General features: G+C 49.7%; 2 protein-coding genes across 5 annotated transcripts; one reads left to right on the top strand and one right to left on the bottom strand.

The window, feature by feature from the left end:
* Nucleotides 1-306: 306 nt before the first annotated feature.
* Nucleotides 307-18,462, bottom strand: FAM76A (family with sequence similarity 76 member A). 4 transcript variants are annotated; one of them, XM_052811543.1, is made up of 10 exons: nucleotides 18,339-18,462; nucleotides 17,074-17,138; nucleotides 16,192-16,246; nucleotides 15,471-15,623; nucleotides 14,419-14,576; nucleotides 13,786-13,872; nucleotides 12,996-13,127; nucleotides 7,825-7,960; nucleotides 7,256-7,357; nucleotides 307-483 (listed from the first exon to the last, which is right to left on the bottom strand). In XM_052811543.1, the coding sequence occupies exons 1-10, from the start codon at nucleotides 18,417-18,419 to the stop codon at nucleotides 322-324; spliced, it is 1,131 nt and encodes a 376-aa protein (XP_052667503.1). In that variant the 5' UTR covers nucleotides 18,420-18,462; the 3' UTR covers nucleotides 307-321. The 4 variants fall into 4 exon arrangements, with proteins under 4 accessions (XP_052667503.1, XP_052667505.1, XP_052667504.1 ...); XM_052811544.1 differs by lacking the exon at nucleotides 307-483 and adding an exon at nucleotides 2,611-4,670; XM_052811545.1 differs by lacking the exon at nucleotides 12,996-13,127.
* A 2,965-nt stretch (nucleotides 18,463-21,427) lies between these two features.
* On the top strand, nucleotides 21,428-22,242 carry LOC128152395 (heat shock 70 kDa protein 1A-like). The gene is given in 4 exon segments (XM_052810616.1): nucleotides 21,428-21,580; nucleotides 21,665-21,853; nucleotides 21,855-22,108; nucleotides 22,110-22,242. Coding segments are annotated over 4 exon segments (729 nt in total).
* Nucleotides 22,243-23,649: the final 1,407 nt, after the last annotated feature.

Raw genomic sequence — 23,649 nt, 5'->3', positions numbered from 1 at the left:
GATCCTTAGTGGTTTTGGTTTAAAAGACAATTTTAAAGCCTGTTGCCCCCAGGGCGTGCTGCCTCAGCCAGCGCTCCCAGAAAGCCCCAGCAATTAGGGAGGAATGGAAGGGAGCGTGTTGTGGGTAATTACCGGCTGGTTAAGTCAGTTTATTTCTGCTGCGGGTTTACTTCTGCTGCGGGTACACGCTGCCAGGCTGCAAAAGAGTTTATATTCATTTGCCTACTAAAGTTTCAAATCCTTGCCAGGGGGCCTGCAAGTTTCGAATGGAGATATTTATTCAAGCAATTACTTAAAAAAAAAAATATCCAATCCTCTTGGTTAGTAGATCGCAGGAAATGCTTTGCAAGAGGTTTTCATTGTGCCCTGAAAACCCAACCACCTCCAGCTCTCCAGGTCAGCACTCTGGAAATTTCGAGCTTCTGCATCTGCAGGACAGGTTTCTGCTGGAAGCAGGCAAGGGGCAGCCAAACATCGGCTCACCTGAAACAAGTGGAATATGGAAAAACACTGACCAAAAAACTGGAAGTCTCATTTTCGACCTTGATTTTGTTACTAGCAGGTGGCTGAGTGTGTAATATTCAAGTGTGTTCAGTTACTGACAAAACTGTATTTTCCTAAAGCTTTGAAATAGAAATCAAGCAATCACAACCCATAATAAATTAAACCCAAAATATATCTTCTTCTGCAAACATTCAAACTGCTTTAGAAGCAGTGGATAAACCACAGAGAGAAGGAAGCATGTGCTAGCAGATAAAGGCAGGAGCCAGCCATTTCTTACCCAAGGTCTGGCTGGGAAATGCAAAAATCGCCTGCAACCCGTTTGAAATCCTCCCTGCAGCTCTGCCAGGGCAGAGACGGAGCAGCCCCTCGGAGACACGGCACGGGAGGTGGAGCGGTGGAGCGCAAGGATCTTCGGCTGGCTCCAGCTCTACCCACTGACTCGGAGCCCAGCCTTTGGCAGATCAGCTCTCATCTATCTCCCGACCGACCTCCTGTAAACGAGGATAATTGGGCACATTCCAGGATAGGCAAGGTTTGTGCTGCGCTCAGCAGAGATAAAGCGCCCGTAAACGCTAAGCACCACTGGCACGCTTAGGCAGCGCTAACTGGGCAAGAGCTGCCAAGCTCACCTTCTCGCACGGGGCGAGCCTTCCACTTGGCAGTCGTGGCAGGCTGCGAGCCTGTGATTTAGGCACCTTCATCTGAAAATGAGCCTAAGGAGGAGGGACGAGGAGCTGCTCAAGGCCACAGATGCAACGCTCAGCTCAGGAAGCCCGCACGTCACCCGGTGTGAAGGACGCACTGAACACACTGTGCTCGTTTTGCACCCTCTCCCCCAGTATCCCCAGCAGCCTCTGCCTGAGTCTAGGGCTCCCTGCCTGGGCTAGGGAACTAGCCCAGATTTTTGGCCTGACCCAGCACAGGCACTTGTACGAGGCATCACCCCCAGTTGTAGAAACTCGGCGAGGCTGCAATAGCTTCAGTGCTTCAAGCAGGACATCGCTCCCTCAACAGGGCTCTCAGGTCAGGGGGCTGAAATCTGGCAAACCCGGGTGAAAACTCTGACCAGTGCACAACAGCCTCTGCTTTCACAGGCATGAGAAGCCAAAGAGATGTGAAGAATAACAAAGAGATTGGAAGGATAGCACTGACAAGAAAGATTTCATAGCAACTATTTTTCTTCCCCGCATTTAACTATGAATTTGGGTATTTGTCACAACTAATGATTCCCAGAAACATGGCTGTTCTGTGTGCAATTACGGGCTTTGAAAAATGTAATATGGAAAGATTATTTTGAGCTGGAAAAGCTGCCGTGGTGTTCCAACAGAGCTAGGGTTTGCCTTTTCCCACCCTGTGCTACAAGCAGCACTCCGTGAACAGACGTTCAAGGACACGGCAGCTCCTCTGCCCTGCCAGAGGAAAGCACGGTGTGCCACGGCGCTGCTCGTCTCACCGGCCAGCTGCACTGACAGCAGACCAGGAAAGCACAACATGTTGAACTACAGCTCCCACAGGGACAGGGGCATTTCCAAATGGAAATCTCCGGAGAGTTTTTCACTACCAAATTTCTGGTGGAAAATGAAAAGCTTTAAAAACCAAACCAACCAACCTGTTTTTCCTCCAGACTCATGGCTGAGATAGGGGGAAGACTTGAGAGACAGAAATGGTGTTTACTCACCTCGCTTACATCTGTATCTTAAAAGAAAGAACCCCCTTACCATCTCATCTTTTTGTTTCCTACCAAGACCGTATTGTTTCTGTGCTCTGTCTTCATTCACATTGGGGAAGAAAATAGAGAATAGATCTCAGCGGATACAGCCGGATGGGTCCTGGGAAGCTGGATGTAACCAAGTAACGAGGATCCTAGCAACAGGCTTGATTGGGAGGATTTAAAGATAGAAACAAAAGTAGGAACGAAGCAAACAATAGAAAAATGCTGTCTCCTTCCCATACGCACCAGACCCCGAAGCAGCACGACTGATGCTTCGACCAGGCAGATGCCAGCAGGAGATAAATCAGTTCCAGGCAGGGAAGGGTGCTTTGGTTGCCTTTTTTTTTTTTTTCCTCTCCTTTTCTTTAAGGCAAACAGAAAGTATCAGACACAGGTGAGGATCTTTTAAAACACTTTTACAGTTGTCAGAGTTTTGTACAAATCAAAGCATCCCTTTTAAAATCTCCATTATTACAAACATACAAAGAAACAATGTTATTACTACAAATCATCAGCTACTCAACTGCATGATCAATTTATCACAATTAAAAAAAACCCATAATAGTATATACAGGGCCTTTCTCCCTCTATTTATTTCTGTATCTTGAGGGAAGCGAAAAAGCAAAGCCCCCATTTAAAAAAAAATCCCACCAATGCACCTCATTTTCTAAAAACGTGTGAAGTATAAAATTAGGTATTTTCCTGCTGTCACACTTCAGCAAAGTGTAACAACTTTTTTTTTTCTTTTTTTTCTTGTTTTCACATCAGAAATCTCTTAAAAAAAAAAAAAAAAAGAACAAAAAACCACATGGCAGAGTGTCTGATGCTGCAGCGTGCTCCTTCCATGCCGGAAGCCAACATCATCAAAAAAAGTGCCTTTGAGTAAAGTCGTCTTTAGTAACAAAAAAAAAGGATGAAAAAAAAATAAAAATCACAATCTCTAGTTAAAATCTTAATAAAAACCCTGACAGAGCAGCTGGCTCTGCCTCAAAAGGGCAGTTTCTCCTCTTCACTACCTACCTTCAGAGGCTTCATCCCCTACTCCTCCGCCCCGAGGGTCTCCAAACCCTGAGATGTTTCTTTACACCCTGAACGGAGCTTGGTGCTGGGATGCTGAGGAGCGCTCCTGCCAGCCGAGAGCTGTGCGGTGCTTTACGCCCCCCCCACAGTGGCCAAGTGCTTTTTATTCCCCCCCACTCCCTGCCCCAAAAGACAGAGCCTGGGGAGCACCCAGCCCAGCTGGCCTCGCTGGAAGGGTCTGTGGTCTCTGTGCTGTTTCTGAGCAGCACATCCCTGTTACAGGGAACTTTCATAGCCCTTTTTATTCTGCTGGCTTTTAATCAGCAGTGAGAAATGTCCCTGGAGAGCCCCAAGAAACAATCCCTGGCTTGGGTCGCTGCCTGAGTAAGCGCTTTCCTGGAGCCAACCCAGCCCCTACTTCTGCATCTGGAAGGGAGCTATGGGGCAGGGAAAGGGGGAGAAGAGGGCGAGCTCGATCCAGGGACTGAGGGGAGCAGAGGGAACATCCAAGCCTTGAACTCTCCTCGTGTAAAGAAATGGAGTAAGAAACGCTTGATCACACCAAGCTGCAAAAGTCATCAAAGCCCCAAAGGTCACCAAGTAACCAGGGCACCAGGGGGGCTATGGGGTGGGTTTGGGTCTGTATCGTTACACTCTGGCTCCCAACCCAAAAGCTATCATAACAAAACAAGAAAACACAAAACTAGGCAGTTCGGTTTGCCAAGTTGACATAGAAAAGAAGAAAAAAACCAAACCAAACCAAAAAAACCTCCAAGATAAATACATAGCCCCCATTTTGGAAGCATCTTCAAAAAGCTGGATCAACCGTTCTCAGCAGTGGCACAACCTTCCAGTAACATCTGTTGGGCTGGTGATTTATCGGCTTCCTTTTGAAGAGGGAACAGTTCAAGAAAAATCAAGCTCCCACCACACGCAGCTCTCGTCTTATCTGCACAACAACTGGCCACGGCTATTGCCTCACAGCAGCAGGTTGGGAACCAGCAAGAAGTCTCTAATGCAGCAGGTTCCTGTTTGCTAATAGAAAGGGTTGGCAGTGGTAGTAACTGGTTAGGAAAAAAATTCTTCCAGAAAGCAGTACTTCGGGGAGGGATTTAGGATGGCTGGGACCTCTCCCCATGGATCACCGTGATACAGACCGGTATTCAACAGAGATCGAAACCAGACACGCTCAAGCATGCTGTCGAAAGGCAACACACACCAGGCGTTTCCATCGAGTCCACAGCAGTGGGATAGTGACAACACTGAGGTTTTGGCTTCCAGCGATCAGGCAGGCCTCCTAGACTCCTTGGCTAATGCTGGGGAAAGCTCCCAGATTGGGGGTTTGGTTTTAAGGGGAGGTTATTGCTCCCGACTTCTCAGGCTTTTTGCCCTTCGATAGGGCAGCTGCTTGCTTCAGGAGTTCTCTGTTCTTGGCCTGGAAACACAGTGAAAATGGGTATTTAATGGCACGGATCATCATTAGCTCTTGGGATCCTAGAATTGCCTGGACAGAAGCTGCTGGCATCCTGCGCGCAGATGAAAAAGGAGGTAGACGTTGCTGCGCGGCATCACAGCACGAGCTCAAGTCCAGCATCTCATCTCTAACCACCTAGAAAGGGCTCTTCCCATCCCTTCCCCCTCACGTCCCTCGGCTGTAACTGAGAAGTGGGCTGAAAGTTAACAGCTTCCACGGTGAAAGGTGACAAATGCGCAACTCACGTCAAACCAGTCAAGGACACTCACCAAGGTCAGCGGGACTGGCTTTCCTTCCTTCCCTTTTCACCGGCCACCGTACTTTGACAGCATGAGAAGCGATGGAGTAAAACTCTGGTAGACTCAAGCCCCCATCCTGACTCTTGTCTTAGTGAGTTGAAGGCCAACTTCCCCTATCCCACACTCTCAAAAAAGCAGGGTGGATCAGTTCACTGTTCTCCAGCTTTGCTTCACGCTTGGTTTCTTCACATGCCACCAACATTTTACCAGGATTCAGCTCTGTACTGACCCTGCATCCCTACTGGGAGCTTTCCAAACCCATCAGAGCACCAACATGTAGCAACTTACAGTCTCTCTGGTTTGTACCTAATTAAAAATCAAGGCAACTTACAAACAAGGCTCTCTAGCCCCTTTTAACTTCTGAGCTCACTCTCCTCCGGCCTATGAAGTAAATCATGCTATAGCTGTAGGATAAGGGGTAAAACCCATGTGAAGCCAGATACAGGTCTTCTGCATTGGTTTCCAGTGAATGAATGAATATGCAAAGGGTTATTAGAAGAATTAAACCCTTTGCTCCACTGCTGCACGCGGTAAAGCAGCTTCTTTTGCCTCCTGCAGGCTGGAAGAATACAGGCACCCCTGCTTCCCCCCATGAAAAGACAAAGACAAAATAATAAAAACCAAGAGCACATTCAAAAAGTGAATCGTATGAACACTTCAAGGCACCTACAATACACTGAGAGGATTTGAACTTTTATTTTGCCATCAGTGAAGAGAGTTTCCAGAGCCTCAGTCAATACCAGCTGAAGTAAAACATTCGGACACCAGAGAGAACGAGTTCAGGGCAGTCCCAGTCCGAGCTAAGTACAGAACAGCACAGACATGCAAACCCCTCTCCACCCAGAAAAGGCAGGTGGCTGCAGGCAAACCTGCTCGTAGATCTGATGCTTCCTCTTTCTTTTCAGAATTGAGCAAGTTTAAGGCTGTTGGAAGGTGTCCGACAGCTTTCAAGGCAGACGTCCTCCTTGTGCTACAGCAAAGGCAGCAGCAGGGTATACTGTTCCCATGCACACCGAGCAACCAGCATGCCCTGCCTTGGGAAACCACTGCAAGGAGAGGGGTCACCTCCCACTCAGCCCTTGACCTCACAGCCAAGGCTGTCAAGGCAACCAAAAAGTGGTGGTTTGCGCTAATGGAAAATTGTCTATTCAGAACTGGAGTGAGAACACCAACTGATTCTTTGCAGGCCACCCAAAGCTACGAGATAGAAACAGCTCTGGGCTGACACAGGCAGTGCAGGATCAATAAAGCAGAAGAGAGACAGAAGGCTCTGGCTGTCATCAGTCCCTCAAATACAAACCACCAGTGTCTCCCAGCTCACGAGGAGCAGGAAGCACATCCAGCCCTCGGCACACCGCACAGATATTCCAACCTTCAGACAGGCTTACAGTGCTTAAGAATGTGCATCGTGAAGGGGATCTCACAGGCACCAGCTTTCTGAGAGCAGCTGTAGTCTCCAAAACCTGTCTTCCACTCTGATAATTAACTTGGGTGTGTGCTGATGGAGGAGGGGCTGTTTTCTCAGGGGGAATACAAGCCTTTTGTCTTATCCCCTCCCATTTCTCCATCGCTAGGGCTTTAGATCATTACACTCCCCGGAGTAATTAAAGGGTGCAAAGTTCATTTCTGTGTCTGATTTCTTCCCCGTAACCAGCTCCCCTTTGACCTGATCTCTTCGGTGGCTCAGAGTGTATTCACGCTGATAGTCTGCCTAGCGTTTCCATGGCCATGACAAGAATCCTGCTCTCCCTGTTCCCTCGAGCTCAGGGACTTCTTTATTTGGACTACAGAGATACAGTGCTAAAAGAACTGCCAATTGTTTCTTGAGCTTTGTTCTGTCTGGTTACTGGTCACATAAATCACATTAAGAGCTACGTGGTGCAGGGAGCTGACAGAGGTTCTGCCGTCTGGAGAAACAGGTTCAAACCTGATTTTGGCAATAGGTAAAATGAGTTTGATGGTTACCGTCTAGTCCATAGGGGACACAACACAGCACTTTACAATACAGTAAGTCTGAACCCAAGTAGAGAGCAGCAAGGAGGATATAAATAAGGGTTACAATGCACTGCAGCCTGGTACAGAGCTGGGGAGGGGCTTGCCTGGCAGAGCAGAGAGGCTGTAGGACAGGGCTGAGAAGCATTAGCAGAGCTGTGTGTGCAGAAGCTCACGGGGTGTTCTGATCAGGAGTGTCCTCAGTCACTCCTGGGTACAGCACAGCTCAGCAAATTAAAACAAAAATGCTGTCACCTGTAACTGCTCCATGACCTCCTTGTGTGTCTTCTCCATTTGGTTCATCTTTGCCCTCATCTGTGACTCCTGGTACTGCAGGTCGGCTTTCAGCTCTGTGATCTGCAGAAAACCAGTAAGGAGCAAGTGAGCTGGAAGAAGAAATTAATGCCTTCACCCCAGATGCACCCTGTCACAGAAAATGCCTCTGCAGAAGTTGTGTGAGACTGGATGAGTTCAGAAATGTGCTGGGGTGGCTGGGGGAGTGCAACAAGACCAGAACTGTATTGCTGAGTGGCACAGAGAAGCGGGAGCAGCCAGGACTGTCTTTCTGCAAGGAGCAGCGTGTTTTTTCCTCAGTCTTGCCCCCACATGGAGGTCTCTGAGACAGTGGTCAGAAGATGACCCTTTATGAAATGAGATCTCCTGGGTGGGTCCAGAAAGCCTCTTTCACTTTGGAAAGGAGGCAGCCTGAAAACAGCCAGAAACTGTCTTGCTCACTCCAAGATAAAAAGCCAGACTCTGCTGGAGTGTGATCTGTGTGAACATGTCAGCATGTTGTGAGGGGGGAAGCAAGCCAAGGGCTGTACCTTCTTCTCCTTCTCCAAAATCATCTGATCTTTCTGGTGCAGCATCTTTTTTAAAGTAGCCACTTCCTCCTTCAGCTGGGCAATGATAACAAAATGGTCAGTGCCAGGAGAGTCCAGGGCGAGGTCCGGAGAAAAACTGCAGCAAAGAACAGGGAAAGATTCTCATCATGACCCCTTCTTTTCACAGAGGCAGGGAAACTCCCACAGATGGCATTCGAAGGAGAATGGGAATCATTTCATGATACACGTTGTGTCCTCCAAACACTCCCTGAATGCAGGTGTTACCTGTATCCCTGCCCTGGAGGCCACATGGAATTTGGGAAACACATGGTATGACAGGCAACAGGGAGTAAGCGTGATATATCGAATTGTATTATTGCATGATCAGCAGGGACATGGGACTGCTATGGGTGACCATTGGCCAGTGTCTGCAGCAACCATTCAAACAGTAAGGATCCTTTTTCAAACCAAAGAGTTGAGGACAGCAGTCAGAGAGCTAATGAAACTTTATGCAACCACTTAGGAACTCTCTTTGCTCACAGGCAGTCCTTGGATGTACAGCAAAACTTTTCACTAAATATAAACAAACATTCTGGCAAGGAGGGAATGTGAAAGAGAAACAAATAACCTCCAAGTTAAACAAACAAAGCAAAGGGAGACACCTAGATTAAAGTCAGCACTGTCCTCAGCAGGGAAAAGGGGTAAAAAGACATGCTGGACTTTTGTATTTTGATTCCACCATGATAGAGCAATTTAGGAAGAAGCTTCATTACCGCTTCGGAGCAGAAAAGACTCTCTCCAGGAAGGCAGAGAAATAGCTGAGCACACCACTTGTGCACCACCAGGTACTCTAAACCTATGCAGCCAGCCGAAAACTTATCTAGCATAAGTCACTCTCCTGCACTGGTAATTCAAAAATCTCCCTATGAGATACCCAGTGATCTGGGCACCCACACACACTCTTGCGCTACAGCAGTATTTCAGATCATACGATACGATAAGCTGCAGCCACAGGACCAGGGGGCTCACCTGATCTTTGCCTGCCTTCTGTTCCTTACCGCTGTAATGGTAAGCCTGATTTTTATCTCTTGGTGCTAAAAGGGCAGCACACTCCCAGCCGCGCACACCTGAAACTGCTGTATAAAAATGTAACAGTAATAAGGCAACAAAGCTTCACCTAGAAGATTACTTCAAGTCTGGCCGTTATCAGACAGCACTGCCGCTATAAAGATAAATAGCCAGGGTTACCTGACGCCTGACATTTTTTTAAAGCCTCCAGAGTAGGTCAACACATGTCCTAAAGCCTGCATTCAGCTCTAAAGCTGGGAGCTGCAGCAGACTGGGGAAAGCATGGTCTGAACCCAAACCACTGCCTCTCTCAAGTACGCTGCCACCTCCGTGCTTCCAGTCCCCCATCTGTACACTGAGGCAGAGGGTACCAGCTGCTCACCTCACACAGGGTGCCTTTAGTGCCTGGAAATAATCCATTTTCTCATTAAAAGCACAGTCTGCATTGATTGGACTGGTTAGCAAGGATGTGACAGAAGAAAAGGCTTTTTCCACCACTGTGCTGGGTATCTACAGAGGGAAACTAAGCAAGGGCAGCTTCACAGATCTGAAAGTCACAGGATAGCCCTGCAGCACTGGGAGAGAAAGCTTGGCAAAGGAAAACTCAGAACTGAGGGTCTGTAGGAGACAGCCCATGGTGGTTAAAACATGCTGACAGTAGAGCCCACACCATAAGATGTGGCAGGTCTTTGGTACACTGGATCTACCACGGTGCTTGTCACGCTGGGCAGCTCTCAAGTGCAGAAGAGGTTCATACATGCACACTAGCAGAGAATACCTCCATTTTAGAACTGTTCCCAAGTACAGTTTCCCCAAGTGGAGGCTGTGCAAGATGATGGTGGGTGCTCCAGCAGCTTTCTGTGTGCAAGCATGTTACTAACAGTAGCGTTAATTTCCCACTCAGTGCAAATATGCTGGGGAGGAGAGAAAGAAAGAAAGAAAAAAAAAAAGCAGCCTCCACAGAGAAAAAAAGGCTTCCTCACTGATTCCCTCTGGCTAAAAACAAACTCTTGCTTACAGCATTCCTTTGCCCAGGCAAGCTTCCCTCCTGCTGTATCCTGGGGTGATAAAGAGCGCCGGGAGATGCTCAGATTTCCCTGAGCAGCTCCCAGCAGCTCCGACAGGAAAAATTCCTTCCTTGGCAGCTCCTGTTGCAGAGCACACTGTGGAGCCAGGAAGGTGAGAGCCGGCCCTGCCACCCAGCGGGGAGAAGAGACAGGCGGGCCACCAGCCTTCCACAAAGCTGCTCTTGCACTCAGACCCCAGGGCTTCGAGGACCTCCTCCTGACCCTGGGGTCTGCACCCACAAGTGGGTAACGGTGCGCTCAGAGTGCCCAGGCATCCCCTCCTTTCAAGTACATGAGTGCAGGCAGGTATTCTCCTGTCCAGTTGCTGCAAAATGGACCCTCAAATGTGTTAAGGTGCTAATTAAAGAAGCGGCTTCCCCCGCCCCCCGCCCCCTCTTTTTTTTTTTTTTTTTTTTTGAAAGACTGACAAGTTAGTAATGAAAGGTTTCTCTGTCTTTAACCCCACGTTAAGGAAGCAGCCTGAGACTCCAAAATTAGAAGGAAAACTGCCGAATACAAGCCACTCCATTCCTTTAACAAACAGATTAAGAATGAAACCAACCAACCAACCAACAAAAAAAAAGCCATTTTACCTACAAATAAATTCCATACCCAGGATCCCAGCCCCTTGCGATAGGTCAGGGGAACATGTGCTCTCCATGTTTGAACAGTCTAAAATGCACGCCTCTAATTAAAGTGAATTGATGAGCTCCTGCTGCTTTCAATGGAGACAGAGGAAAAAAATGGAGCTTTTCCAAAGACACCTGCCTCTCTCTATTGAGTGGGAAAGAAACCAAAATGACTGCCTTAAACTCCACACCTGTTAAATGGCTGAAATTAGGCAAAACAAATGAATAGCAAAATCTTTAAGCTTGGCAAGTCAGGCTAGCGTAAAGAGGCACAGAGCAGGCTGACCAAACCAGCATCCGAGTTTCACCTTAGACAAAAATATCCCCCATCTGCAAAAATCCATCCAGCCCAATAGGAACCAGCATCTGAACTTACACTTCCTCTAACACCACCAAAAGCAGGCGCAGTTCAGCCCAAGTCCCAGTGCTTTAAGCATATGCCAGGACTTTTCTATGCAAATGAGAATCTTTTTACCAAATGAACTTTGCTGCTCAGCATCCTCCAGCATCACTGCTCTCTCCCCCAGCCAGCTCAGTCAGTAGCGCTTATCATTGCCTGGTGTTAAAAGCACAATTTAGCACCTTGTCTATAGTCACAGGAGAAGGGACTGCAGCATATTCCTCTGCAGAGCCTGTAACATAAAACCACTTCTGGCAGTGTTTGCACAAGAGGAGGGGACACCAAGCACTGCCTGAATCAGGACCAGCACAGCACCAGAGTCTGGAGGTGAAGTCAGAGTGCTCAACACACACACGGGTAGCCCAGGACTGAGGGGCACTGGCAGGACAGCAGGAGTCATAGGGCAAGGTCTGCTGCAAGATGTGCTGAGAGTCACTGCAGGGGAAACCTACTCCATGTGCAGCAGGGCCAGTGCTGTTAGCTCCTCACAGAGCTCACCCAGAATGAGCCATTCAATGCCACCCATTAAATGACCACTGGAAATCGATCAGTCCCCACATCACAGCCACTGGGAGCAACATCCACTCCTAAGTATGTAAACAAAAACATACAGAGGGAATTCAGTAAGACATGGTAAAGGAATTCCAACTATATCCAAAAAGGACCAACAGTTTCAGGTAAGCTGGACACTTGCTGGAGGTGTAGCCAAACTCAACTGAGCTCAAGTATGCCCAAATTTTGCCCAGCTGAAGGCTGCATCAGAAGTTTGGCTGGAGCCAAGACACACTGTACAGAAAGTCGCGGCTGATCTCAGCAGCAAAGAGGTGCTGGTTGTGTATCACCCCACTCCAGACTATGCTGCTGATGAAAACATCCTTGCACTGCGACAGACCCTAACTCCACACTCAGACTGTGAGCCAGACTCCAGGCTAACTCTAGGGGGGACAATCTTACAGAAAATGGTGCAGGAGGGGAGGGTTTTGTGGGGTTCATTCTCACAAAAAAACCTCCAGCAACTCCAAAAACACACTTAATGAACCACCATTATTATTCCACTCAAGAAACACAGCCATGTGTCTATTTAAGGCAGCTGCAGTTTGCCTTTTCTACAGCACGGTGCTGGAGCTCTTCAGTAGTTGCTAAAATTACACACAGTTTGTTACTGGGATTCATCAAAAAAAGTCTGTGGCAAGGACCACAGCCTTGGCAGGAGCCAGACTGACAACATCTGACACAAGAGCAAAATGAAGGCATTTGATTCCTCTAATACATGCTCCTGTTTTGCAAACGAATGGCTGAGCAATTGATGCCAGAGCATGGAACCTTTTGCTGCTTGGATATTTTTCTAGCCAGCATAGGTACTACAATGAGTTGTTAGGTCTCACCCCAGGCTTTAGTGAGCAGATAAAAATACCTGGTGCTGTCCTATAGCCCGGAAAGCAGCCTCAGTAGGTGAGCAGGAGCCTCTCTAGAGGGAAAGATGGAGCAGTACTGATGGGCTGCACCAGTTCTACCAGGGACCTGTCTCCAGTCTCTCCTCTGGCTCCACCAGCACTGAAGACAGTCAGATGAATTCTCTGACTGCTCCGTGCTCAGCCGCAGCTCCCAAGGCACAGTTAATCCTTAAATTTTTCCAACTTTTAACTGAAAACACCGTTCAGATGATAAATGGTCTTGTAGACCACTCTGTGGGAACATGGCCCTACAAAATTATTTAAGTTCTATTTCCCATCGCAGCATTTCACATATTTACAAACATTGACGAGGTATCAATAGTATCGAGAGATGCGATCTGTGATCTCGAAGAAAAGACATTCAAGACAGGTAGCGATTAATTAATTACCAGTGGCTTTAACAGACCCTTTGGCACTAACAAGCCTATGCTCTGGTCCGTGCTCCCAATTCACTGCTGTTTGGAAAGAGATCCATCGAGAGGGACAGTTTCCATGTATGAGGCAGTTCCCAGGGAGGGAGGGCAACAGGGGAGAAAACAACAGGTGATCTCACTTCAGGATGTCAGTGCCTTGAGAAACAGGACAATGGTGGGCACCGAGACTCTGTTGGGAAGCAGCCCACTGCGCCAACGTGGACGGGGCACTCTGGATAGGGGGACAAAGCATCTCGGGAGAGGAAGGAACGCTGAGAATCAGAGAGGAAAGGCAGGAATGAAAATATGCATGTACAAGACCATAAAAAATAAAAATCCATCTCAATCTCCTGTTTCTGCTAGTGACTCCCATTCTGCTGTGCATGCAGCCGGCATCAACATAATCCAGCATAAACTGTGACAACAGAATGGGATCGGACACTTTCAAGCAAAGCTGTCTGATTGCTCGTCCCTCCCCCAGAAGGCAGGAGGGAAAATGGGAAGTGGGTCTTGATCCTCTCCTCTGAGGCCATCTCCCTGCAGATCAGTCTGATAGTCCCAAAAGCACAAAACCTGCAGACCTCGACTCTACAGCGCAGCCAACAGCCCCCCTCTCCCTGTAACTGCAGACAGGATAAAGCTGATCTGGCTGCAGTTTTTCTAACTGTTGGGGAGCTCAGCCAACAAGCAGTTTCTATTCTAGCAGGTACAGGCACTAGGTATTCTTCTCCTCTTCAAACCTATGTCCGAATGCCAAGTAACACTAGCCTGCCAGGTTCTGGAAAGCTGCTAATGCAGCCCCTTGAGGTCCCAAAGCCCGAGATCCCTGCTCTAGCATAAGAGCTTCCTGCTATTCGCACAGAACTCTGTCTTATATAAACTTAGCAAACAAGACCACCCACCCCCGATTTCCCCATGTAATAGGCTCACCTGTCACCATTGGCAGATATGGCATCAAACTTGGCTTTCTTCTTTGGGATTTCATTCTGAATAGAAGAGGTGGATAAGGTTTTCTGGCTAGAAAAACGAGGAAATTGTATGTCAGAAGCTGAATGACTTGCAGTCTAAGACAGAGAAGCAGATAAATATTCCCACCCACTTTGAACCTATTAAAACAATATTTCCTAGCGCAAGAAAGAATGATAAAAAACTCATTCCTTGAAGAGTAGCTGGAGACTAAAAATAAACAGAAAACAATGCGTCAGTCAGATCAGTATGTAGGTGAAGAACTCGTGCTTAAAATCTACATTTCAATCATTAAATTTTACAAATGCAATTTAGCTTTAATTGTGTACAAGTTCAGTAAGTTGAATCACTAAGAAGCAGTTGGACTACAAGTCTGCTCCAGCGCAGGGGGGTTTGCAAACTAGCAAAGCCTGACTTAGCCAGATTCTCCTCAACAACAGACAACTGCCAAAACCCATCACCAAGGTACCGAGCCCCCAGGCACTTCTCCCAGTTACTTCAGGAAGCGCACCTAAGGAGCGTGGAGCAGCGAGGCACCGTTTTCTCACCTCAGAGGCAAGCTCACCCTGCACAACAAAAAAAGCTTGCGCAGGTTACCTGTTATAGTGGCTGCCACTGCTGAGCCTACTGTACTGTTCCTTTTCTTGCAGGCTGGCCCGGGAAGAACTGCTCAGGTGTTTGCACTGCTCTTTGGTCTTCTGTAGGACCCGTTTATAGGATAGTGTGCATAACCAGCATAGCAGCTTTCCATCCACCTGGGAGGTGAGAGAGAAAGAGAGGGGGAGAAGTTTTGGTCTTGCTTCCTGCCCACAAAACAAACACAGAGAAGACAAGAAGAACCTTCAGGTTTAAGATCACATACAAACAAGCAGTGACTCAAAAAGGATCCCGTGAGTGCCTGGAAAGGGTAAGAAGTGCATCTGGCATGGCTAGTGCAATGCAGGCAGTACTCATTAATAGCAGCTTATCTATTGTTAACTACAGTCTCTGCCAGCCTTTGCTTACAGACCTTCTTATAGCACCCGTTCATCAGGACAGGCTAACTCTAGTGGGAATTCTGTCAAAGCAACACCAGGGAATGGTACGTGACAGGGTAGTCACTGGAGACCAAAACAGCAAGGGTCTCTGCTTGAGGAGGATCAGCAGGAGGACAGGGATTATCAGTGCAGCATCCCACACAAACAATAGGTGTTTATAGCCTGCAGGAAGCAGGCCTTAGAAATACACACCTCCTAAGGAGCACTTATGTTGCTTAAGCAAAGGGTGTGCAGAAGCCATGGGATGGGTTTCCTGGTGGCGGTATGACACTTCCAGCTCCTCAGGCTACGGCACAAGTATCATTCCCCATCCCCCTCCCCGAGCAGGCACCTCACATTTCACTCACAGGTCCCTTCTCCTTTGCCAGTGCACCTACTCTTCAGCCAAATTCAAGAGATCTTTCTCAGTAGATCTGGCGAAGGAGCAGAGGGGCTCAAAGATTAAACAGCTCCGAAACACAGCTCCCACAGCAAAGCTCAACTCCAGAAAAATATTTTATAACTAAGAGACACCCCCTTTTGAAATGCTAGAGAGTATGTGAAAAAGATGGACAGATGATTACTGTGATCGGCCCTGTTACCTTTGTGGCCTCCTTTTACAGAGATACTGACCTTCTTTCTATCATCCTTCCGGTCAAACGCACACTGCTGCTTGCACTGCTCGCAGGAGTGCGGAGGTCCATACTTCTTTTCAGAGTTTGTGCAACGCTGGCACTTGTTTCCAATAAATGCTGCTATAATGTTGCAGTACTGGCAGGGTTTTGGCTTTAAGAAAGAAGAACAACTGATACAGCAGTGCCTTCTAATTACATTAATAGATTGCTCTTTCTCCTTCTCCCCATCACTTCAAAACTTTTATTTCCTCGTTCTAAGCTACGTATAATGCTGATCCAGGAGAAATAACTACATTTGGACCCCTAGTCTCTAGCTAAGTATATTTAGCCATGGCACCCAGACCATTTATCAAGTGCTATGAAATCTTTAGAAAATACATATCACTAAAATAGAAACAATCAAAATCACTTTTTCAGTGAAGTAGGAAAGAAAGATTTATCACTGCTTCCTGCAGCAATCTCAGTTTGTGTGAGCACACTCTTGTTTCTGCTGGATATCGAATAGTTCATTTCCTGGCCTCAAATGATGCAGAGCTGCTCTTTTCCGTACTAAAAGAAGAGAAAAAAGTAAAAGCTTCACGCTTGAGAGACCCGCGTATTATTGATCAGTCATGCTATTACAACAGAGCCAGCCCATAAACTGCTCTGGGATTCAGCAGGATAAAGACAAGAAAGATGAAAGGAGAAGAGGCTGGTGAGAATGAGCCCTGCTCACTTACTGTTCCGTAGAGCTTCACGTTCTGAGCACACTTCTTGCATATTGTGTTGGTTTTGCTGTTAAAAAGAAGGACAGATCATTCTATTAACACTTCCCCAAAGAAAATTAAACCTCTGTGGTTAGGATCCCAGTCTCCCCTAGGCTCCATCTCTAGTGGCGAGACTGTATTCATCTTCACTAGGGACTCTGATATCAAAGTGCATTTCCTATCCCCATCTGGTTGAGGATAATTTGCCAAAAAGTGGTACTGCTAGGAGGTATCTTTTAATTAAGGCATCCCCAGATGACACCAGTTTTTTGTCCTTACAAATACAGGAGTCTGATCACCAGCTAATTGGCAGCAGGCATGATTCAGCACTGGTGACAGCCACAGTTGTGGAGGAGGTCTGCTCTGGATGATGAGGTTAAGGCAGGTCAGGACAGAGGTGTATTTGTCCAACACACACAGTAAAAAACACCCCCCACAATGCCTGCACGCAGCTTCTGGGTTTACCAATCCTTCTGCTGTAAGCTACATAACTTGCTAAAATGTAAAAAAGGCAAAAGCACAGCTAAATGAAATGCATTAGGAAATAATTTTTGGACACCAGAAATCAGATAAGAGGAAAACTCATGGGAAGATGCACCTAGATCCTTCACTGGAAGATGCATCTGAGCACTGACCAAAAATAAAAACCAAGCAAAAGGTGCAAAACTAAGGACACCGCAAAGGCACACCAACTTGCCCAGCAAATCTTTGAAGAAGGCCAAAGGTTCCCCAACTCTTCCACAGCAACAATCTACAGGTTAAGGCTCAGTCATCGAAGAGGGGGAAACGTTACGGTTCCCTGGGTGCGTCTGCTCTAAAGAAAACATCAGTCTCCCCAGTTCAATGGGCATTTACCTTTCCTGCTGGAATTCAGTCCTGCAGTAAGTGCATTTAACAATGGGATGCGCAATTCTGCACTCCTGCAACAACAGAAGTGTTCAGTGAGATGCAGTGCTTTTCCCACACACCGTTTCCCAAAATCCCAGATCACCTGCTAACCTCCTCTCCCATCACTTGCACACACATCTGTCAAACTCAAAACATTTCCTGCCTGTACAGTCATGCTGCTCTTACAAGGGCTGAGAGCAGAGGAAGGGTGACAGGAACGGCATGTGTCACAGGTGAGCCAGAAGTAAACTGAGATTCGTAACGAGGGCTTATTTGTGCCCAACGCCCCCAGACAAGGGTCACGGTGGTTGGCCTCACCTCCCAGGGCAGGAACACAGAGTCCTGCCACAGTTATTCACACCTCTGCCCTCCACGAGCTTCCTGTGCCCAGAGTGCCTCTGGCCCTGGTCTCCTCTCACCCCATGCCTCAGAGGTTCCTCTATGCTCACCTGCTTTGCTCCATCTACCTCAGCGATCCCAGGCTACTCTATTTCCTGCCCCTCATTCCCCACCTCATCCCTGATCTCACTCTTCCCCACCCACTCAGATTGTTCCCCCAAAACCCACCTCCCTCCTTCAAGATACCATAAGACCTCCCCCACATGTCCCCAGATACTCCCAAACACCCCGGGATCCCCTAAATGTCCCAGATCTCTCTCCTTGCTAACAGCCTCCCTCACAAACAGCCCTTCAGTTGCACCCAGGCCTTCCCTCATAAACAGTGCCCACCTCCCCCCCAATTCCCCCCTCAATGGCCCCATGACTCCCTTTCCAATGCCCTCCAAATACCCCCAGCACCCCCAAACAGCCTTCAATACCCTCAGGTCCCCCTGGCAAACAGCTCCCCCAAGTAGCCCCTCAACATCATACCCCCCCAACAGCCCCCAACCTCTACCAGCTGCCCCCATGCCTCCAGTCCCTCAAAACCTCCCATATGCTCCCAGGGCCCCATCCACACAGCCCCTAACTGCCCACCCCGTACCCTCAGGCCCCAGATAGCCACCCAGAGACCCCAGACCCCCTAGATGCCCCCAGGGCCTCCCCATAAACAGCCCCAGACCCCTTAAAAACACCCCCTGCCCACCCTCCCTCACAAACTGCGCTCCAGTCAGCCCTTCACCCCCTCAGCCCCCCCTCCCCTCCAAGCAGCTCCCTCACAGACAGCCCCCACCCAGTCCCCTTCCCCCAAGCGTCCCCGCCGGCCGCCCCGGGCCCCACCGGTCGCCCCGGACCTTGCAGAGCTGCTGGCCCTGGCTGAGCGCCTCGAAGGGGAAGCGCTGGTGGCACTTGGTGCAGGCGTAGAGCGCCGCCATCCCGCCGCCCCGCTGACAGGCGCAGCCCAGCCCGCCCCGGCCGCCCGGCCGCCCTGCCCCGCCCTCACCCACCAGCTCCGCCCTTGCTATTGGTCACCCGACGCATCACTCGCGCTTCCGACGCTTCTCATTGGTCTACGCGCCGTCACTCCGGGGAAGGGGCGGGGCGGCACCGCTTCCCTCCCCCGCCCGTTCCCTCCGCGGGCGTTGGGGAAGGGGAAGCGCTGACGTCACGCGGGGAGCGCTGCGCGCACCGCGGTGATGCAACCGCCCTGCCGGCCCCCCCCCCCCCCCCGCTCCCGCGTGACGCGTCTCGGGGGCGCGCGCGGCGCTGGGGAGGTCACGCGAGATCGCGCAGGGTGGGGGCTGGCCCACAAGGCTTTGCGGGAGGGGACCCGGAAGTGGGGCCGGGCCGGGGGCTGAGCTGGGCCCGGCCGGGCCGGGCCGGGCCGGGCTAGGCCGGGCCTGGGGAAGGGGCTGAGTTGGGCCGGACCAAGGCCGGGAGAAGGGGCTGAGCTGGGCCGGGAGAGGGGCGGGGGGGTGGTGGTGGTGGTAGGGTTAAGCCAGGGCAAGGCGAAAGGGAGCTCCGTAGGTGGTGTGTGGGTTAGGGGAGGGCAGGGTGAGGGGCAGGGTGCCGGCCCGGAGGAGGAAGGGAGGCTGGATTGGGGGGGGGGGGGAGGCGAGGAGCTGCTGCAGGGAGGGGAAGGCCTCTGCGGAGGTGGGTGAAGGAGGGTCAGGTCCGGAGGAAGGAAGGGAGCAGAAGAGCGTGGGGAGCAGGAGGTGTCTCTACCGGGAGAGCGGAGCTGAGGGGGAGCAGAGCCACAGGGGCTGGAGGCAGAGGCAGGGCAGGGGCAGAGGGAGAACTGTGCCTGAAAGGTCGAGGGAAGGAGAATTGGAGGAAGAGGAAGGGAGAATGAGGTAGGAGGTAGCATCTGCAGCGAAAGGAAAACCTTCACATGAACTTGTTTCCCCCTGTGCTCTGACTCCAGCAGCTGCTGGCCCGCTGCTAGGGCAGCTGCTCATCTGGAAGTCCCAGGCACAGCCAAGACTGTGATTTGCATGGGTGGATCTGCCTCTGGTTTGGGGCAGGGTCAGCATTGCAAACTGCAGCTTGCTGTGTTTACGCCACAGCTTGGGTGCTGGAGTTTGCGGCTCCAGACACTGGGAAGATTCGCCCCCGTTTCATTTGAGGTATGAGGTTGGACTCCAGTCGCTGCAGCGAGGGCAGATCATACGCTGTGCACACGCTGAATAATTGCTCGTTTATTTTAATCAAGGAGTTGTCATTTTTTACAATGTGACACAAAACAGGTGCTGTAAGCTTACGGATATGCCGTCTGCCGGAACAAATGGGGGAATCAAAGGCTATTGGAGTTAAAAGTTCACTCTGTAGATCCAAGATCGAGTGAACAAAAGGCAGTAACTACTCACAGTTGTGTTAATAAACCCAGAGCGGTGTGAACTGTTCCCTTTTGTGCCTGTGTTCCCTGACATTCCTGTGTTCTTACACCCTTTTCTCTCTCAGACTGTAAGGGATACCTTGAAATCTTTGGTAAACTTCTTTCCCCACCTTTCTTTACACCAGATGACAGAGTATTCCCAGTCCTAGCCTGTACAAGTGGTGAAGCTGAAATATGAGATGCTCACTGCAGTGCTCAGTCTTTCCCAAGAAGGACCGGGGGAGTGTCTTGGGTTTTTAGTAAGGCTGCGTGGGTGTGCATATTAAACTGAAATTCTGCTGTGCTTGGCTACCTCGGGGACTAGTTATAATCACCGGGCAAATAGGCTGTGTGTAGGAGAAATACTTAATTTCATGAAATTCGTTGCATTGTGCTGGATGCTAGATTGTGATTGGGAAATACCAGTCGGTAAAGGCAGAAGGCAGAGCTTGGCAAAGGCGGCGGATGGCTTTAAACAAAACCCTCCTCGCTGCTCAGGGGCTGCGATGCTCCGAGGAGAGGTTCTTGGGGAAATCAGGCGGAGGTGGAGGACTGGGGCTGCCCAGCTTTCTGGGGTTTGACAGCGCACCTGGAAAACGTAAACGCCGCCAGCGATCTGTTACAAGAAATAAAACCTCCTGAAAGTCAGGGGGGAGGGCGGGGGGAGGAGGAGTTGCAAACCTCTCGAGCTGAAGGAAAAGGAACGATTTCGTTTCAGAATGTGAACAACAAACCTGCCAGAGCAGTCACGGTCGCCAAGGGAAAAACATTTGGCTAAGGAAGAGCATTTGTAAAGCTGCTACCGAAGGAAGTATAATAAGAAACATTTAGAAAGCCACTGCCTCAGTGATTTTCCAGGATAGCCTCGCTAGCAAGCTTTGCAGAGCTTGAAAGACCGTTCAGATCACATTGGATGCAACCATTTGTACCCCAAAAAAGCTCCAGTTACTGTATTATATAGCAAAAGTGAGATGGCCTCCTCCTGGGTCCTAGTCTTTGCCATCCTAAAACCTCAGGGCTCTGTAACACGTGTCCTTTCCCTCTGTGAACCACCTGGCTCTGTCCTGACCCAGCTCTGGAGACCCAGACCCCCGGGAGCCCCTTCCCTGGAGTGTAGGAGTGGTGTTGGGAGCTCACGATCAGCCCTCCTGGGTCGTCTGGAGCATTTGGGAGCCAAGAAGTTGCCAAAGCAAGTTTGATTCAGCTGCCGTTCTTTGACACCGTCTGTGGTTCTCTGTAAATCACTAACAGATAATATTTTCATATTCTGGCTCTCTCCATGTCCCCTGCTTTCTGAATAATTACCTTGTTTTGTGCGAGCCGTAAGAGGTTTTCACAGATAATTCATCCAGCACTGAAAGGCAGCCAGCTTTTGGGCTGGAGCACATTTTCTGGCCACCTGGCATTGCTGCACAGAGGTCTGCGCTGGAGCGCAGCTGCCTCCGGAGGGAAGTGCCGTATCCAGGACAGCCGAGGGCAGGGCGAAAAACCAAACCCAGCTGAAATCCCAGCCGCCCTTCCTCGGAGAATAATTTAGCTTGGCAAACTCAGCCCACCCTGAATTTCTGGATGTGTGGACAGATTGATCCCGCAGATCTGGATGCTCTCACCCACAGAAAGGCCGTTTCACTGGAAACAAAACACCTCTCGGGAGCTGTTTGCGGCAGTGTGCTCTGTCTCAGCTCGCTCCCCGTGTCCTGGCCGGTGCTGGGCTCTGCGAGAGTGGGTGGATCAGAGCCCAGCGTGGAGCCAGGATTGCCCCAAGCTTCCCATTCCCATCCCAGGGGATGAGTTGATGCGGGGCAGCCAGGAGAAGTGATTGTCCCTGTGCCAGCTTATCTCAGCGACTCCCAGAACCAGGCCACCAAAGATGCTGGGGTAATTGCTGGCATCACTGTGGTGAGGGGCTTCAATGAGACAACGTCAGCAGCGCTGGCCTACAGCCTCCATCACCCTGATGGAGAGTGCAATGTCCTCATCTTTAATAGGGGCCGTGAGGGGCATCAGCATCTCCATCTTCGTCATAGACAGGGATGTTGTTGAGGTGAAAGTCACAGCTGGGGACACTCACCTGGGAGGCGATGATTTTGACAACCATCTGGTGAGCATCTTCATGGGTGAATTCTTAAAGAAGCATCAAGAGAGCATGAGGCAGGACAAACAAGCTGTTTGGAGGGTCAGGAAAGCCTGTGAGGTGGCCAAACGAACTCCCACCTCCAGAATGAAAGCCACCATCAGCTTGGACTGCCTCTAAAGGGATCTGCTTGCAGGCAGACATTACCCATGCCCAGTTTAAGCACCTGAGCACCAACCTCTTGGTTGGCAGGTGCCAAGCAGGGGTGGCTGAACAAGGAGGAGACCCTGAAGGTAGCAGAGGACCATGAGAAATACTGAGCAGAAGACAGGGTGCAGGACTGGAAGCTAGCCACTGAGGACTACCTCCAGTCCTGTGCTTTCAGCATGAAGCTGACCTCAGGAGACATCTTGAACTACTTCACGCTGCAGACCAAGAAGAAGATGGGATTCTCAAGGGGGCATATGGGAGGTAGGTGCCAAATCCTCTCAACTTTTTCACTCTCAGGGCAGTGCTCGCTCCCCATAAAGCGCCAGCCTCAGCTGATACTTCACCATCAAGGTATCAAATCTGGGGAGTTTCCTACACAGCTGGCAAGATGGAGATGCAGGATATGCAGGCAGCATGCCTCTTCCAAAGGAAACTTTAAATGCATACCTTTAGACCAGCTTTGCTTTCAATAAAATGCAGGGTTCAGAGTGGTTGTTCTTTGCCATGCTTGGCAAAACCTGGAGCAACTCTGAGGTTCAGGTGTCAAGGGAAGTCTGGAGGTCGCAGCTCACCTGGGCTGGGAGCCAGAACCCAAAGCTGGCTCTGGAAACAGCAAACCTCTCTTCAGGGATGTCCTTTCTTATTTTCTCCTTTTTCAAATATAATAAATGGATCTTTTTTAAGTTCCCAGCCATCCTTAACTACCCATGCTCGGAACTGCTATCCCTAATGCCACAAATGCAAAATTTCAGGCTCCTGCTAAATGCTTCCTGGGGGTGCAAAACCTCCAGCTCTCAAAGCCACCTGCGTGTTCAGCAGCAAATTCAGAACATCACCTATCCAAAGGGAGCCTGAAAGTCACGGTTCCCTGAAAGTCAAAGCATGTTTTATTGACTGCAGTCAAGAGAATCAAAGATCTGGAGACCTGGACTCCCACAGAATAAACCACATTATTCCTGCGCAGTGATCATTTCTCTCCCAGACATGAATTCGAGTCAGCACCCCTGCTGAGAATGATTAAAGACCACTTCAGAAATCAGTGCAGCAAATTGTAAAATAAGCAGGTGAACAAGTGAAAGAAAACAAGAAAATATTATGACCTGCCACCCTCAGTTGGAAGCAATCACATCACCTGGAAGGAAGCTCTGCTCCCTGGGTGCTGCCGGCCAGCGCTTGCGGCGGGGAAGCACGGTGGCTGACCCCAGCCTTTAGCTGTACAAAATAAGGGTGTAGCCATGGGGGATGTCGCTTCTCAGCTACCAGAAACTCATTTTGGGGGGAAGATGCAGCCCGTGCACATGCTGATACAAGGCAGGGCTGACTTTTCCTCTTTTGTAGGCTCCCCTCCCCAGCTGGCCAGCTGTTAACTGGGCTCTCAAATTGGGAAGGCAGAGCCTGGCAGTGCCAATAGCTCTCACCTGAGAGATTTGGGCTTCCTGCTGGTGCTGCCTACCCGGCTGCATCCCCAGGACGGACGTGAGCAGGGCACCGGAGCCCCAAGAATGAA

This window comes from Harpia harpyja, chromosome 16 (genome assembly GCF_026419915.1).
Source record: "Harpia harpyja isolate bHarHar1 chromosome 16, bHarHar1 primary haplotype, whole genome shotgun sequence".
Taxonomy (NCBI): domain Eukaryota; kingdom Metazoa; phylum Chordata; class Aves; order Accipitriformes; family Accipitridae; genus Harpia; species Harpia harpyja.
This window is presented reverse-complemented; position numbering and strand designations above follow the sequence as displayed.